Raw genomic sequence first — 17,639 nt, 5'->3', positions numbered from 1 at the left:
AAACCTATACGCCCGCTAGTCCCTAATGCTCGCGCTCGCACCTCTTATCGCGGATGGCCTGCAGTGAAGTGTATGTCAACGGTCACCCCGAGGTCGTCGTCCCGACCTCGGTCCTCGGAAGGATCGCGATGGCTGCGCCCTTTAGCTGCACGTGGTTGTTGACAGCTCTAGCGTCTGAAAACCGTCGCACGTAGCGAGCGGCCCAGAGCACAAATGTTGCGCAACTTTGATTCCGTCCACAACATCTCCCCCTGTTAATATAGCTGGTACTGGTCCAACCAACGTGAGGGTCTTATATTTCTAGAAGACCTACGTGGTACTTGTACCAGCTGTTCTTCTTCCTTGTGGTCATCTAGTTCATCTGTTGGAGACTCTTCAGGTGATGTAGGTGAACAGGAAGTGTAGACTGAACCCGAATTGGACGATGACGATGGCGAGGACGCAGACGATGTGATAGCAGACTCAGGCGGTATTGTAGACGATGGTGGAGTCGACGATGACGATGGTGACAAACAACTCGGTGATGGAAGAGACGTTGTTGGAGCCAATGATAACGATAACGGTGGCGCCTGAACAGGTGATGGAGTGCACTGATCGTCAAGCAACGGTGGTGGCTCGTGCATTACATTCCATGAATCCAGAAATACATCCAGAGCTAAGGGTTTCGAAGAGCGGCTCTGCTGATGACGATTTCCGTTACGCCTACGCATTTGATTTACATGCCTTCGAAGTGTACGTTGATCACCGGTTACAACTTCATACATAACGTTGCCACATCTTCCGGTTATGACTGCTGGCTCCCATTTCCAAATGTTTCTGCTGTATGTCTTGACGTACACTAAATCTCCGCAGGACAACTCTCTCACCTTCTCAGGTACACTGTGTTTAAATGGATTTAAGGTAGGACGAAGCAGATCCAAAGTTGTTCGCATTTTACGACCTAACATGAGCTCAGCTGGTGATTTCTTTTCTTCTGTGGACGGATTTGGAGTCGATCGATAGGTTTGTAAAAATATGTCCAATGCCTCCGGAAGTGATGTATCTTCTGCACTAATCTTTTTCATCGATCTCTTGAACGTGTCTACAAACCTCTCAGCCTGGCCATTTGACTGAGGATGAAATGGTGCTGTTCTCAGATGTTCTATGCCATTGTGAGCGCAAAAATCAGCAAAAATCTCGCTAGTAAACTGCGTGCCATTGTCACTTACAAGCGTGACTGGATTTCCAAAACGTGAAAATATTCCTCGTAGAATTGCTATAGTCGCCGATGCCGTAATGCTTGATGTTTTTACAATCTCTGGCCATTTTGAGTATGCATCCACGACAATTAAAAAATAGTCCCCTTCCAGAGGGCCAGCGTAATCGATATGCACACGCTGCCATGGTGATGAAGGTTTAGGCCAAGGAACAGGAGCTGAATGAGCAGGTGACTTTGAAACAGCTTGACACCTCTCACAAGAGGCTACGCATTCGCTTATGTCTTTATCGATGGATGGCCAATATACGTAGCTACGAGCTAACGATTTCATTCTTTGAATGCCAGGATGGCCACGATGGAACTGTCGGAGGCATCGTTCCTGAAGGCTGTTTGGAATTATGACTCTCTCGCCAAATAATAAACACTCATCCACTGCTGATAACGCTTCCCTTCTTGCATAAAAACTTGCTAATTCTCCTGTATAAATAGTATTATGTGGCCAACCGTTTTGTGTAAAATGTAGTACCTTTGATAAAATTGAATCTTTTCCCGTTTGTTTGGCTACTTCCGTAAAATTGATTGGTAGGGATGAGATGTTGCTGATGACTACTGATTTTACATCCTTCTCTAGCTCCAAATTGGCGATTATATAGTCTTCATCTGGCTTGCTGTGCTCGCTTATCAATCTTGATAGGATGTCGGCATTTCCAAATTTCTCCGTGGTTACATATTCGATTTCAAAATCGTACATTAAAAGCGTAAGGGCAAAACGCTGTAACCTGTTTGCAGTGTAAACAGGAATACCTTTCTTGTTTCCAAATATTCTTAGCAGAGGCCTGTGATCTGTCTGAAGACGGAAATGCCGACCAAATATCATCTTATGAAATTTGGTCACTGCGAAAATGATAGCTAGCCCTTCCCGGTCGATTTGACTGTATCTTTGCTCGGCTTTTGTAAGAGATCGTGATGCATGTTGTACAACCTTCATACTGCCATCAGAAAATTTGTGACTTAGAGTTGCTCCCAGACCAACGGAAGACGCATCAGCTGATACCACTATCTCAAGTCGCGGATCATAGTGGGTTAATAATAGGTTTGAAGACAATACTGACTTGAATTTTTCAAAAACTTTCTGGCATTCTGCAGTCCACGCAAATTCTCTCCCTTCTTTTAGTAGTGCATCCAGTGGGTACCGCAAATTTCGTAGATTTGGAATAAAGCGCCCATAATAATTGATTGCTCCGAGGAATGACCTTACTTCACTGACATCTGATGGTGCTGGCAAATTGGTTATAGCTTTAACTTTTTCCGGATCTGGTCTGATGCCTTGATTATCGATTATGTGCCCTAGATACCGTATTTGCTTCTCATTAAAAAAACATTTTTCTACGCGAATTGTGAAACCATAATCTTGAATTCTAGCGAGCGTTTCATTTAAAATATCATCATGTTCTTTCTGATTCCTACCTCCGATAATGATATCATCCATGTAACTGGAAACTCCCCGCAATCCAATGAGCATTTTGTCCATCAACTGTTGAAAAGCCGCAGGAGCTACCTTGATGCCCGGTGGTAGTCGGTTGTAGGAGTAAAGCCCTTTATGCGTGTTGATGGTTAGAAACTTCCGACTCTGCTCAGCAATTTCGACCTGAAGGAAAGCATCCGATAAATCTATTTGTGTAAAATGAGTGCAATTACCTAGCCTGGCGAAAATATCTGCTGGTAGTGGAAGCGGGTACTCCTGGGGGTGCAAGGCTCCATTGAGACCGGTCGAGTAATCTCCGCAGATCCTTATCTGACCGTTTGCTTTCCGCACGACGACAATTGGTGCGGCCCAGTCAGAGAAATCGACCGGTGTGATGACTCCTAGCTTCTCCAGCCGGTCCAGTTCCTTGTCGACTGCATCCAGCATAGCGTACGCAACTGGACGTTTAGGGCAGAAAACTGGACGACACTTTTCTTTCAGCTGCAGAGTAACGTTTCCCTTTGTACATAGGCCCATGCCCTCTCCAAACAGCTTGGGATAACGTAGTCGTAGCTCCTTATTCGTTGATGATTGAATGGCGTTGCATATCTGGTCAACAGGCACTGACCATAAGGAAAAGGCCTCGATTAGGTCGGTTCCCAACAGCTTCAAGTCCGCTTGCGAAACATAAACCGTCTCGACACGCTGCTCTTCTTTGATGGTGATGTTGGCACTGAATTCGCCGATTATATGCAACACTGCTCCCGATGCTGTTTTGGCATCGACTGTTGGCGGGGAAAGGGGGGGTGCTCCGATTAGTTTCCAGGTATTTTTGCCAATGACTGATATGTCAGAAGCGGTGTCGAGCTGTAGCCGGAGGTGAATGCCATTGATGCTGAGAGGTACATACTTCCTTCTCTCCTGAACGCTGTGCACATTGACTGAGACCGTTCTAGTATTTGCTTGCTGACGATTGAAATTCGCTTGGTTATAGTTCCGACGATAATTGTTGTACGTTTTGCAAAATCCTTCTTTGTGGCCTATTCTTCCACAATCGGCACATTTGTGAGTACGGTACGTACAGTCTCGAGACCAGTGTAGTCCTCCACATAGCCAGCACGATCTGCTAGGGGGTTTCGAATCGTATGGCAGGTTGCTTCGATAATGCTGGAACTGTGTTTCCTTATGCTTCACTGCATAGACTTGTTCGGTGTTCTCTCTTTCGATCATTGCGCTGTCGTGTCTTAAGTTGATAATGCGTTGACATTCGGTTGTAATATGCTCCAGGGTGGTTTCAGGACGTTCCTCGATCCGCACTAACAGTCTTTGACGAATTTCCACATCCTTATCATCTTTCAACCCGCAAACAAATACAAGGCATTTAAGCTGTTCCTCCGTCAACTTGCCTAGCTCAAAGTTGACTACACCCCGGTTGACGCGACATGCGTACGCTAGATAATCTTCCGTCTTCCCCTTCACCGTATTTAAGCATTTGAACCGTCGATGTAACAGGGACTCCTTAGTTCCGAACAAATCTGTCAGCTTTGCGACCGTCTCTGGTAATGAAAAATCTCGTGAGAACTTTGGCAAGATAAAATTTACATACCGGTCATGTTCAAGAGTTCCTAGCTTGCGCATGAGAAGGCGCACTTTTGCTTCGTCGCTCAACCGGGCAGCATCTCTTTCGAACAGGTCCTCATAGCGGTTGTACCATGCGGCAAATGTCGTTCCAGCCTCAGCATCGTATTTAAATTCTTTAATGTGGCTGCACAACGAATCCAAGATTTGTTCCGGTGTTGTGGATGAACTTTGACCTGACCCTTGCTGCTGCATTAACTGCGCCAAAATGTTCTGCTGCTGCGCCATTTGTTGCTGCATTAATTTCAAGATCTGCATCATCGACGAACTATCCATCGACACCGATGGCGGCGTTTGTAATGGAGGTTGCTGCACTGATGGTTCTCCAGAACCATTTTGTAGCTGGTGCGTCGGTTGCACATTAAAACCCGCACTAGAGCGCCTTTCTTCATCACCACTGGTATTCATTTTATAAATTATTTGCAGAGAGAGAAAAAAAAAAATTGTCCTCGACAGAAAAAAAAATAAAACCGAACTGTACACGAACTTTTCAATCAAGCTACTGAGCTTAGCTATCCTACTACACACGTTCTGATGATCCTTTTTATATACTTTTTTTTCTTTTACACTCACTGAATAGGTTTTTTTTTTTTTTTTAATTATTAAACAATTTCACTGCACTGCGCGTTTTTTTCAGTTAGAGAAGGAGCAGTTTTTTTTTCTTTTTTTTTTTTACAACGCAGGTTCTACACACTGATGAGGAAAATACTTCTCGTCGCCACTTTTATGTTCTTTAACACGTAAATAAACAATCCGAACACCAGGATAAAAAGTACTTAAAACACTATATTACAATAACGATGTACAACGCAATAAAACTTTACATACAAAAAACCTATACGCCCGCTAGTCCCTAATGCTCGCGCTCGCACCTCTTATCGCGGATGGCCTGCAGTGAAGTGTATGTCAACGGTCACCCCGAGGTCGTCGTCCCGACCTCGGTCCTCGGAAGGATCGCGATGGCTGCGCCCTTTAGCTGCACGTGGTTGTTGACAGCTCTAGCGTCTGAAAACCGTCGCACGTAGCGAGCGGCCCAGAGCACAAATGTTGCGCAACTTTGATTCCGTCCACAACAGCCGGGCTACATTGATCGTACTCTCTGGTGTAATTTTGATTTTCACTAGCGCATCTGGCGGCGGCTGACCGAAGCATTTTGCCAAACAATTTGGGACTGCTCCAGAAAATACGTTATTTTTCATTGTTTTTTACTTCAACTGGTCTGAAAAAGCTATGCAATTGATAGATGAATATGTTGTGCAAGTATTTCAGTCATTTTCGCATCAAAAAACGGTTAAAAAACTACTTAAATTTGAGATCCGGCACGACCCTTCCCCCGACGACCAAAAAAAGCTTCCACCAGCCGCCGCCAGATGCGCTAGTGAAAATCAAAATTACGCGTGCGAGTACGATCAATGTAGCCCGGCCTTTACATACCTTATCCGCTGTCGTCATCTTGAGCTTGAGCCTTTTGAAGTCTTGCATTTTTTTATTCAAAAAAATGCTTTATTGCTAGTATCCTATCCGATGTTTCTTCCTTTTAGCAATATAGCGTATGCTCCATTCCTCTTGTTCTCGATTGCGCTGTACGTGCTCCGTCCCGTCGTTTTCGCGACGTGATGATGATATGGTTGAGTTTCTGATTGGGAATCCTATATGAAACAAAGTCTACACTACACATACACTGTTTTGCGGGGCAGTTTCTAATTTGAACGGCATTAGTCAACAATCGCGCAAGGTTTTTTCAACCCAGCCCAGCTGTCACAAATAATGGCAGCTGTTGAAAAACATATTGAAAGTTTTTAATAATGCTGTTCACATAGAAAATTGAGCCGAAAAACAGTGGAGTTGGGGAGTTGGGCATTCACAACAACCACATTACAAAATAACTGTTTACAGAACTGAGTAAGAAATGTTAAGTTATGATGCAGAATTGCCATGGTTTATACGCTTAGGGAAAGAATTGGGTTTATTGTAACTCATACGGCAATGGAAATAATAATATGAACCATTTTTCTAAACCTAAACCGGACGACTCCGGACGGCTCTCGGGCGACTCCGACTCCGGGCGAATCTAGTGGTTCCATTTTGGCGGAGTCGGAATCGGACTAACAATAGTGCGAGTCGGATCGGAGTCGTCCGGTTTAGGTTACGGAAGTTTGAACAACATAGCAGGATACATACTTTCTCGCAAAGAAGCAGAACAAGAAGACATATCAAATTGAGTAAACCGCGTATCTCCGAATCAGCGTATAAAAGGTATCGTGTATCGTGAGGACTACCTGTACTTGATAACTATAGTGGGCTTTTAAAAGGTTGTTTAAACATGTGTTCTTCATTCTACACATTAAATCTGTTTTGGTTGCCATCTAGCAATCGTGTAATTGTTAAACGTATATGAAGATCATAGTAGTCTATGACCGCATAACGGAATAGTTAGTTTTAATAAAACCTACAGTAAGAACAAACGTCAAGGTTAACAAGGTTACGGGCGACAAGCACAAATAAGTAACGGTTCACGAAATATCGCAGTTTTCCGGAACAGGCTACGAGACCGGGTTTCGGGTTTTCGGGTCGAAGTGTTTTTGAATGCCTCGAAGGTATGAGACGCCGTAATAAACGACGTTTTATCAGTGGCTAGTGAAGTGGCCAAGTTCGAGGAAATGGACGCCAAGGCAATGTTTCTACTGGTGTGCTTCATTTCTGACAAATACTTTATTGAGTAGTTTCGGACACTCCTGAGGCAGGCCAAGACCGCAAAGCGGTTTTTGCGCCGGATAAGTAAGTAAGGAACAAGATCACTTGTCTGAAGTTGAAGGACATCGTTGCGCGCCCATCTTCAACAATTTGAGGATCTGGTTCGGCAGCTTCGAGTGGCCGGATCAAAACTTGAAGATAGTGACGACTGTTCGGCTTTGAGTTTAACGCTTCCGGAGTCTTACAATCCCCTGATGATGGCATTAGAAAACCTTCCTGAATCACAATTAACGTATGAGTTAATGAAGACCCCGTTGCTAGGTGACGAATGCAAGCGCTTGGTTAGAATCGAAAATTCTGGGGAGAAGCCTACTGCATTCGCTCAAAAAAATCTAAATAGGAACGGTGAAAAGAAAGGGCATATGAGAAAGGACTGCCGAATTAAAACGAAAGCCAACATTGACAGTGAATCAAGACAAGTTGTGTTCATGGCGGATGGAATCGCGGATGGACGTAGGGTACAAACCGGTGATCAGCTTCAATTCCTGCTGGATTCAGGAGCTAGTGACCACATGGTAAATTCGAAAAGAAGTTTTTTACAACCGTGGAAAACTTGAAACAGCCAGTTTTCATCGATGTAGCGAAGAATCGGGAATCTATCGTGGCCAAAGAAAGCGGCGTTATTAACGGAATGAGCAACCATGGCGTTCTGATGAGCGCTGATAACGTTCTGTATGTGCCGACTTTAAGAGATAACCTCATGTCTGTGAAAAAGCTAACGAAGGCTGGTGTGGAGGTAATATTTCAAGAAACGCAAGTGATAATGGAAATCAATGGAAAAATAATTGCAACCGGAAAACAGCGTGGAAATCTGTACGCTATCAAATTGAAAATTGAACGAGCTAATGCAAGTATAGCAGAAGTGGAGTATGCTGATCTTTGGCACCGTCGTCTCGGTCACATCAGTGAAGGTGCCATGTCTACTATGATACGTGAAGACCTTGCCCTGGGTGTGCGCTTCAAACCGGAAAAGCTCAAGTTCTGTGACGTGTGTGTTTTGGGTAGACACTGTCGGGAGCCGTTCAATGGTGCCAGAGACAGAGCAACCCGACCGTTGGAGCGTATCCACTCTGACGTATCGACACGCCATCGTGGGTAGGTCATCTCTACTTCGTCTCGTTCATAGACGATCAGTCCCATTTTGCTGTGACGTATTTGCTTCCAAAGAATTCGGAGGTCTTTGAAAAATTCAAAGAGTTTTCAGCAATGGTAACTGCGATATTTGGTACGACGTGAGTATTTTTCGGATAATCAACAAAAGTACTACAATACGATGGGAATTCAGGTAGTATAGCCAACAGAACGGGGTCGCGGAACGGTTCAACCGAACTCTTATCGAAAAGGTACGTACTATGTCGATTGCATCGAATGCGCCCAAGTCATTGTGGAGTGAAGCTGTGCTAGCAGCTGTGTTCATCTTAAATCGAAGTTCAACGTCTGCGATATCAAAGAGCGTTACGCCTGCTGAACTGTGGTATGGAAGAAAGCCAAGTCTAAAATAAGCTCGTGTCTTTGGAATTCAAGCAAAAAGTCGGCAGTTATTTATGATCGGATATGCACCAAACGGCTACCAGCTATGGGACAAGGATTCAAAACAAATCGTTGTTGCTCGTGATGTGAAGTTTAACGAAAAATATTTTCCATAGACGAATGATACACAAAATAACGGAAAATCAATGGTACCGCTAACCTACGAGCAAGAGGGGGAAGAAGTAATCGAGGATGAAGTAATCGCCGAGAGATCTTGACGAACAATATGGGGAGAACTCTTCAACTGTATCACTTGACTGCGATGGTGTCCAACCGTGTAGTGATGATGAAGAAGCAGCAGAAGCAGATGATACCGTGCTTCCTTCGCATCTAGATCTGGACTTGTCTTCCGGCGCTAGTGGCGAACAGTATATACCGGATACTCGACTATATTACCGGATTTAGTGCTTGTGCTGTTGGCCCTCCGTTCTCTTCAGACGTTCCAGAAATGTATAATGACATTAATGCTCGTGAGGATCGTGAGCGATGGTACCAAGCGGTACAAGACGAACTAAACTCCATGAAGGTCAACGATGTGATGAAGCTGGCGGTGTGTCCAGCCGGTGCGAATCCGCTAAAAACAAAGTGGGTGTTCCGGTTGAAGGAGGATGAAACCGGACAACAGGTCCGATATAAGGCACGACTTGTAGTCAAAGGGTTTCTACAACGACCCGGAATTGACTTTGAAGACACGTTTGCACCCGTTGCCAGGCTGTCGACAGTTAGATTAGTTAACGTTTCTTTAGCGTTCTACAAAAGAAAACGGAATATAACAAACAGCAAGCGGATATATTAACGAAAGCTTTTAATGCAAACCTATTTGAATATCTCAGAAGAAAGACTGGAGTCAGCGATTGAGAGGGGGTGGTGTAATCTTGCAATCGTGTAATTACCAAACGTAAATGCAGATCATAATAGTCTATGACTGCATAACGGAATACAGTGAACCCTCTCTTATTTGAGAGGCGATGGGACTGTCGAATAAGAGGGGTTTTCAAATTACAGAGATTGAAAGTGAATGAAAGGTCCATACAAACAAGAAAGAGACAGACATCTTCACAGAACATTTAGTATGCAGCCTTAACTGTTGCTATAGGAAACTACGAACAGAATCGCTAATTTGAGCATACATCTTTCAATAACCATGGCAACACCATACTCAAATAAGAGGGACACAGATTTCAGAGGTTTGCCAAATTAGAGGAACAAAAATGTACTGGAAATCAAGGGACTGTGCAAAATGTTCAAATAAGAGAGGTTTTTCAAATTGGAGAGGTGTCAAATAAGAGAGGGTTCACTGTAGTTAGTTGTAAAAAAACCTTTAGTAAAACCTGTTAGTTTAGTTACAAGTAGTTTTAATCTTTAAGAAAAAACATACAACGTTTCAATGCATAAACTAAATTAATAACAATTAATAGATGATCAAAATAGCCGTCGACGACGAAAATCACCGTAAATCATGGAAGGCTAATACGTTTTATACCTAATCTTGCAAAAGAAAAACTGACCCGAAGGCAGTTAAAGAAGCTAATAGATTGGTGCTCGATTTGAAATCAATCAACCAACAATCCAACGGTATGAGTACTGCTGATGACCGCTGTTTTAAGTTTATTTTGGTATTTCTATGTTTTGCCTAAGCTATCCTGAGTTCTTCTAATCTAATCTTTTAATAATTCAAATTATATAAGAACGAATGTCCGAGCTTACATGGCAGCTTAAAAACAAGGTTAATGTTATAACAATACTGGATAAACTATATCTAAAACTTCGTCCTTCCCCATCAGATGATTCACAGCGTCGAAATGCTGTTGGAAGTACTCGACAGTGCTGTAATTACAATATCGAAGGTAGTCGTACAATTCCTGCGGAATATCCAACGACTTCAAACGATTCAGAAACAAATGATCCGCACGGTTCATTCGCTGCACCGCTTGCCAGACGGTTTCGCGCACAACATCCCGGGCGAAGCGTTTGAGGCAGAAATCTTCCAGCACGGGTTTACCGACGTGCTGGCGGATCGCATTCCACGGATTCAATAGATGCATGAACCAATTCAGCATTCTATGTCCTTCGGCCAAATCCAACTCGTCCGAATGCATCAGCAGGTTGGTGGTGTACCGGAGCATTCGAAACGCCAGCATCGCTCTGTCGTGGTCGTCTAAGTAAATTAATTCAATCACGATGCCATCCGCAGGTAAGTTAAAGATGGTCAACATGCATTGGCATGCATAATTTTTTTAAGAAACCCCGTATTAAAGATTAAAAATTTGATCACTTTGATTACGGTATTTTTTTTTATCATTTTCATATGATCTTGTGTATATTGTGTGGAATAATTTACAAAAAAAAATCAACAGCAATAATGCGAAGAGAGATGATTGCTTTACTTTACGTTTGCTCTACATCAGCCATGATACAGATCAAAGCATAGGCGAAGCAGTAGGACTGCACATTTGAATAACAGGATTTGATGTCAGTTAAGCCAGGAAACCCCGGGATCTAGGCGATTTCGAACGAGGATCGCATTGCGAAAAAAGAAACATTTTTGTTCAATAATTTCATTCAATTAACGCACTGTCACCAATCATCAGTAGCTACTGCAACACTTCCTTGAACCACTCGATGTACGCAGCAATGCGCGCCACTACGCGCGGGATGTTGGATTTGCAACTTCCATAGCTGTAAAGGTGCACGAGATATTCTACGTAACCAGTGTCATTCAGCGCCTTTCTCCATACGATCGGACTTCCAGCTTTGTAGCAGCGTTTGGATACAGAACGCTGCTGTATGTATTCTATTTGTAAATAAAAGAGGTAAAAAAGGCTTTCGTAGGGAGTTATTCCTGGGTTCATGCAGATTGTTTCAGGTTCATCGAATGTACCATTCAAAAGAGCCTCACAGTCACTCTTGCACATTGGATGCATGGGATCTTTTCGTTTGGAAGCTATAATAATAATAATGATGTTGAAGTTGAACTCAACTAGCTATAAATATTGCTACTTTGCTTACGTACCAAAATCCAAAACTCTCTGCTTGATCGGCGAGTGGGTAACATTCTGCCAAACACATGTAGGGAAAACGCTTTCAGTTGGTTCGACGACCGATTCCAGTTTGAGAATTGCTATGTTGTGCTTTTGTTTTGCCGGGTTATAGTTGGGATGAATGGTCACTTTATCTATAGGAATAACGCGTGAGATGTCCAATGAATCGATTCCTCCTATACGCGCAATGTTCGGCATCACTCCTCTTTCCAACAAACAGGATGCAGACGAAACAACACCACGTGTACTGATGAGGTATCCGTAACATCCATACGTTCTGTTGCGTTCATCTTGCCATCCTATCTCAGTCTACAAAGAACCTCATATTTTCTATAAAACTATTTGTTTTTTCCATTCGTTGTGAGCTACTCACGGCATGAGAACTTCCATTCTGTCGATCAGTTCTTAAGTGTCGATAGCGCTCCTCACACTCGGTGATTTCTTTTTCTATTGCCATCATTCGAGAATTGGTTGCAGTGTTAGGACAACAAACGTTATTTCTATGTGAGCAGAATGTAATCTGTTGTCTTTGTTGCAATTGTGAACGAAAAACAGGACAACCTGACTCAGCCATACAAGTTCCTCTCGTCCCATTGGCATAGCCACATTTAGTGCCAGGTTCCAGATCAGGGTCAATGTAAACAAATGTCTCATTTTTGGAGTGTGGCAGGAGCACCGATTCAAGCCATGCTTTGTGCGCACTGAGCCTTACACCTACAGCCGGTTCTCCAAATCCATTATCGCGACCAAACAAGTTGATTCCATGGATGTAAATATGTTCATCCTTGTCTTTTTCGATTGGACTTCCCAATATGGTGTCACAAGAACCCGGAACAAGGAAGGGCTGATTCTCAAAGCACAAATGCTCGTCTTGCAAACCGTTTAGCAGAAGACCGGAGTACTGTGTTGCTAGACGACATTGATCGGACGAACGCTCCCACACGCGAGTCATCAGTCTAAAATAGTGAAGTTCTTAAACGGAAATAAGTTTGTTTTGTAATAAGACGTACAACAAAGTTATCGTTGCTATTCCATGCCGCTCGAGTGCTCTTCGGGTATCAGTTGTTATCCTGTAAGAAATATCGTCTGATTAGGGTTGGCGTGTCCATACCATGCACAATATGGTGCAATCGGTGCAAATGATTTGAGATTCACCACAGCGATATTGTTGTAGTATGGTGAAAAAGAGGAATCGTACAACGGATGGATGATGATTTCGGACACGTCTATTGTACTGCCATCCTGCAGAACAACCTGCGTTGGTCTTGATCTGTAATTGATAATGACTGTAGCATTGTAAGCTATATTTGATGGGTAAAGGCACCGTACTAACCCTTTGTTAGCAACACATTCAGCTAACGTCAACACTACGCTAGGTTCGATCAGCGTTCCACAGCAATTCCTGTAGTGCGATTGATCCGAGAACGGCCGTATAAAGTTTACGATGTAGTTACTGGCGAAACGGCTGAAGTATTTATTGCTAAAATCCATGGATTCTTGACCATTCCAAACAATCTTCACGTCCTCTTTATATTCGCGCAAACTGTAATACCGATTAGCACAAACCAACGTCTAAAACTTGAAACGTGTGGCCATTTCGCCGTGACGTTGAAGTGTTTCAATAATCCAATCACCAAACTTCGAGACCCTTACATACACATCCGGCGTTGACACGCCACAGGCTTTCCCAAACGAAGTCACTCCTACTAGGAATGGAATTAACTTCCATTCTTTGAAAAATTTTACATGCAGTGGCCCTCCGGAGTCTCCCTGATGTGGTTAGGCACATAAATTGAAAGGGGTTTGTTGGCAATTAATCAAAACAGTGACTTACTGGGCAGGTGTCCATCTCTTCATCGCCTGCACATAGTTGATGATCCATAAGCCCGTTTCGCAACATATGATCACCTTTACCATAGTAACTCGAGCATTCGTCATTGGTGATTGGCGCGAGCTGCACTTTCAACAAGACATTTGTTTGATCCTCAGCTGAATTAGGTACAGTACATTAGGATACAGTTAGTGCAATCGATTCCATCATCATCATTCGCTAGATCGTCTTACCGAATCCTGTTCTGCCCCATCCAGCAGCCAACAGCTCGGGGAAGCGTATCTCATCGTCCAGCCAAAGACAGGTCGGTGCTACCGTGTCATGAACGCTGAGAAATAGAAACTTGAATTGAAATGCGATCCTATTGCCTTCCAACTTTCCTTTTACTTTCTTTTTTACGTGACATTTCGCTCCAGCTTCATGAGCGCAATATCGTAATACGCCGAGCTAAATCGATGCATTGGGTGGCGAATGATGTCCACTATCTTCAATTGTTGCGCAAACTCATCGTCTTCATCGCTGTAGATATTAATATCTCCCATACGAGCTACATCTGGTGGAACGTTGCTTTGCAGACGAAAAGAAAATGACCATCAAAATGATAAATCTCAACTATTAGATCCTTCGACCGGTACTCACTTATCGTCAGCTGCGCAATGGGCCGCGGTAAGAATGAAGTTTTGCCAGATCAACGATCCTCCACACAACCATCGCACACTATGATCTTCATTAGTCTTTAGGGGCGCCACAAATGTGGTCCCTAATTTTTTAAAAAGATACGCAACACGCTTTGCGAACTACGTTTTGGTAGAATTCGATTTATTCCTTTTTCTTTTAAGCCGCGGAACGGTGAGTTCGGGAGAGACGCGAAAATTAGTGTTGTTCGTTCGAGAGTTGCCGGAGAAGAAGTGTTGGGTAAGCCGGACGGATATGCGCGTGTCGGTGTTGAAACGTTTAGGACGAGAGAGAGCGTGTATGGAGCAAGCCACCGTTTTTATAGCTGCGGTGCAGCATGCTACCACTGTTTGTCCTGCTCTAGCTTTGTGTGCAGTCCCTGCCTAACTAGCCCGTTAAACATTTTCTGTCGGTAGTTCTAGGTGTGCGCACCAGATGGCGTTCTGGTCGCTACAAGTCCAACCGATGGCGGCAATGTGGGCAAACTCGCGCAAGTAAGCAGGCTTTCCTCCTGATGGGAACACAGCACTAGCGGCAGCTTGCTTTTAAAACCGTACCTTACAATCTGCAACAACCCGAATTAGAGATAGTATTGTACGAGAATGCATTAACTTATAGGAAGAGCACAACTTCTTTGTACATACCATCAATAGTAGATCTTTCGTACGGCAGGACCCAATTGATATCATCGCCTGTAACCGAGTTCATAGTTTTATCTACCATGCTCGAATAAATACTATAATCAGCAATCTACCTACATTGTATTACAGAAGTAAAAGTAAATACACAACCTAACATAACTAACCACTGAGCGAACATCTTCACCAAGCGGAAGGTAAAATTGGAATGCTTCATTGTTGCCGATGAAACGATCGCTGCCTTGTAGCCAATGGCACGTTAAACGGTGGGCGGACTGGGCCCGGCGTTCTAGGGGGCCCCGTCATTGTGGATGTTCGACTTAGTTCCAATTCCCCCCCCCCCCTCCCCCCACCCCCCGATGGGACTTTGACCATCTACTTCAAAAAGACTTATTTTTAATGAATTCATTTTTCCTATCTCCTATGAAGTCCTATGAATTCAGTTTGCGGACTAGGGTGTCATGTCAAAATTTTGCCGAAACTCACCTAACGCATTGAGTTTTGACGTCACTGTTTCCCATTGCAAAACCAGTGGACGCGATTTCTTCTTCCTGATTTTTATGTTCTTTCTGTGAGCACGGAAAATAAATAAACGGGTTACGCCGTGCACTTCCCAAGCGCCACAGATTAAGCTTAAACGACTGGAAAATTGAATATCCATAGAAAAAAAATGAAAGCTCCACAGCTTCATTGGTTTGATCAATAGATGGCGTATTACAACTCATCATTATATTGCTATCCTTTTCTTGCAATGTGTTTCGACAAGTTTCATCTTATCATGACCTATATACCCTTCTAACTTTCTGAGCAAAAATCTATATTATCAATGGTCGTGTGGTCAGATACGTGGGTATCAACACCAACGACCATTATTAAAATTTCACTTGCTTCAGTGCTGGTGGTTTCCGTTGGAGTTTAGTATTTAAATAATTGTATCGCCGTTCTAGTTCTAGTGATGCATAACTTCAATGCGAAACCATACAACAGTACAGAGGGAAGAGGAGAAAGCTCTCTTCCAAGCGAGGAAGCTCCACTGGTTGGGGGGGGGGGATCCCACCAAAACAGATGGTGCAATCAGATTTTTGCTATTTTTAGAATGCATGAGTCGTTTGCCGTCTGCTAAACGATGTCTTTTTATATTCCGTTTAGGTGGAGTGCTTAAGTCGTTTAGAACCCGTTTAGTGGTTGTTTAGTGGATTTGTTTAGTGCACTTGGGTTTAGTTTAACACTATATTCATACAATTACAATATTCATACAATTTACACGCAACTCTTGGTTCATATATATAAAACAACCCTCAGACCGCACGCACGCACCAAACCTCTTGATCGTCCGACTGCAAGTGCTGCTCTCCTTTTTCTCGGGTCATCGTCCCGGCTTCGTGTCCTGCGACACGATCGCGATGGCCGCGCCTGTATCGCTGATGGCTACCAACGTCAACGGTTGTCGCTTATAGCGAACAACCCAGAGTGGCGATGTCGCGCGATGCTGGTTCTGTCCACAACACTGATATACAGTAGAACGTCGATTATCCGGGGGCGGATTAACCGGCGGGTGGCTTAACCGTGCGCATAAATGTGACAGCTGTTCAAACGTACAGCGAACATTTGCTGCGATAGTCAAGTGGGCAACCAGTTTTTTGTGCAGCTCTGTAGTGTCTAGTGGTGTTTTCGAAATTTATTTTTGTTCATGAACAGTTGTTAAACCTATAGTTATTGATTAAAATAATATTCTACTAACGATTTATCGATTGATTCAAGGTGAATTAATCATAAAACTAGTGGATTATTTAATTTTTATATGAATTTGACATTTCTTGGACCATTATCCGTGCAAATCGATTAACCGGCAAACGCCCGGTCCCGAGCTGCCCGGATTTTCGACGTTCCACTGTATGTGTTTATGTTTCCCAAGTACTATTTCACTGTTTGGCGGGTTGCATCGATCTGCCGGCCCAGATAACCCAGTAATGTACCCACTTGTACCTCTGTCTTCATTTTTAGCTTTTTTGGAACCTCAAAAATGAACCTAGGTTCTCTTGCGATGCTTTGATGGTTGCCTAATAGTGTCAAAATGTTGGTGACCAAAACGCAGAAACGTTCTCATGCGACGAAAAACTTCTGTACGCAGTCCATTTAAGACGCTACGGGGAGTCATTCATTGATCGCGCACGCTTCTAAGTTGGTTGATTTACTTTTTTGGTCATCATGGTTAGAGTTTGACTAATAGTGGTGTCAAGGTGAAGTGACTGATAGAGGTTGCCTGTTGTCTCATGGGACACTACTATTCAAAGTGCAATTTGTTATTTGTTATTTGTTATTTGTTATTTATTAATTAAAATTCAACGGACCGCGAGTGGCCCATTTGAAGCGAATTCATTTACATTCATTCATTATATCATAGTCACATTTCGGTCATTCATTTGTCACGCTTAGTCTTAAGTAACATAATTAACATGTAAAAGGTCGCACGACACGAATACTATTTTTTGTATCTTGGATCTACAACAATAACTTTTATTAATATAATGTAATCTTTGACACACGGACCAAACGATACGTCCTTTGCCTTAGCCGGTCGGGAGAGAAGAGAGCGATCTCTCTATCTCGGCGGGACATACATGTTGAGCCTCGAAAGAAGCGCGGGCGAGTCGATCCGATTCTCAAGAAGTCCCGCGACAAACAGCCTCTGAGCGTTGCAGTTCCGTTGCTTCAGTGTCTCGATGCCAAGCAACGCACAGCGTCCCTCATAGTCAAGTTGGACACTCCAGGAGCGCAAAGCGAACCGCGTGAATTTGCGCTGGATCGACTCTAAACGAGCTAGGGGGCGAGCAGCTGTAGGCCACCATACTACTGAAGCGTATTCTAG

The 17,639-nt window shown here is 43.5% G+C and overlaps 4 protein-coding genes across 4 annotated transcripts; all 4 read right to left on the bottom strand.

Annotated features, from left to right (window-relative positions):
• Window positions 1–462: 462 nt before the first annotated feature.
• Window positions 463–4,709, bottom strand: LOC125907230 (uncharacterized). The gene is made up of 3 exons (XM_049608306.1): window positions 3,746–4,709; window positions 2,666–3,448; window positions 463–569 (listed from the first exon to the last, which is right to left on the bottom strand). The coding sequence occupies exons 1-3, from the start codon at window positions 4,707–4,709 to the stop codon at window positions 463–465; spliced, it is 1,854 nt and encodes a 617-aa protein (XP_049464263.1).
• Window positions 4,710–11,179: 6,470 nt separating this feature from the next.
• LOC125907229 (uncharacterized) lies at window positions 11,180–12,660 on the bottom strand. Its single transcript, XM_049608305.1, has 2 exons — window positions 11,996–12,660; window positions 11,180–11,379 (listed from the first exon to the last, which is right to left on the bottom strand). The coding sequence occupies exons 1-2, from the start codon at window positions 12,576–12,578 to the stop codon at window positions 11,180–11,182; spliced, it is 783 nt and encodes a 260-aa protein (XP_049464262.1). The 5' UTR covers window positions 12,579–12,660.
• A 305-nt stretch (window positions 12,661–12,965) lies between these two features.
• On the bottom strand, window positions 12,966–13,775 carry LOC120956309 (serine protease snake-like). Its single transcript, XM_049608126.1, has 3 exons — window positions 13,691–13,775; window positions 13,461–13,615; window positions 12,966–13,396 (listed from the first exon to the last, which is right to left on the bottom strand). Exons 2-3 carry the CDS (start codon window positions 13,524–13,526, stop codon window positions 13,199–13,201), a joined length of 264 nt encoding a protein of 87 aa, XP_049464083.1. The 5' UTR covers window positions 13,527–13,615; window positions 13,691–13,775; the 3' UTR covers window positions 12,966–13,198.
• Window positions 13,776–13,781: 6 nt separating this feature from the next.
• LOC120956313 (serine protease snake-like) lies at window positions 13,782–14,855 on the bottom strand. The gene is made up of 4 exons (XM_049608304.1): window positions 14,777–14,855; window positions 14,690–14,697; window positions 14,097–14,254; window positions 13,782–14,024 (listed from the first exon to the last, which is right to left on the bottom strand). Exons 1-4 carry the CDS (start codon window positions 14,853–14,855, stop codon window positions 13,853–13,855), a joined length of 417 nt encoding a protein of 138 aa, XP_049464261.1. The 3' UTR covers window positions 13,782–13,852.
• Window positions 14,856–17,639: the final 2,784 nt, after the last annotated feature.

Source organism: Anopheles coluzzii, chromosome 3 (genome assembly GCF_943734685.1).
Source record: "Anopheles coluzzii chromosome 3, AcolN3, whole genome shotgun sequence".
Taxonomy (NCBI): domain Eukaryota; kingdom Metazoa; phylum Arthropoda; class Insecta; order Diptera; family Culicidae; genus Anopheles; species Anopheles coluzzii.
This window is presented reverse-complemented; position numbering and strand designations above follow the sequence as displayed.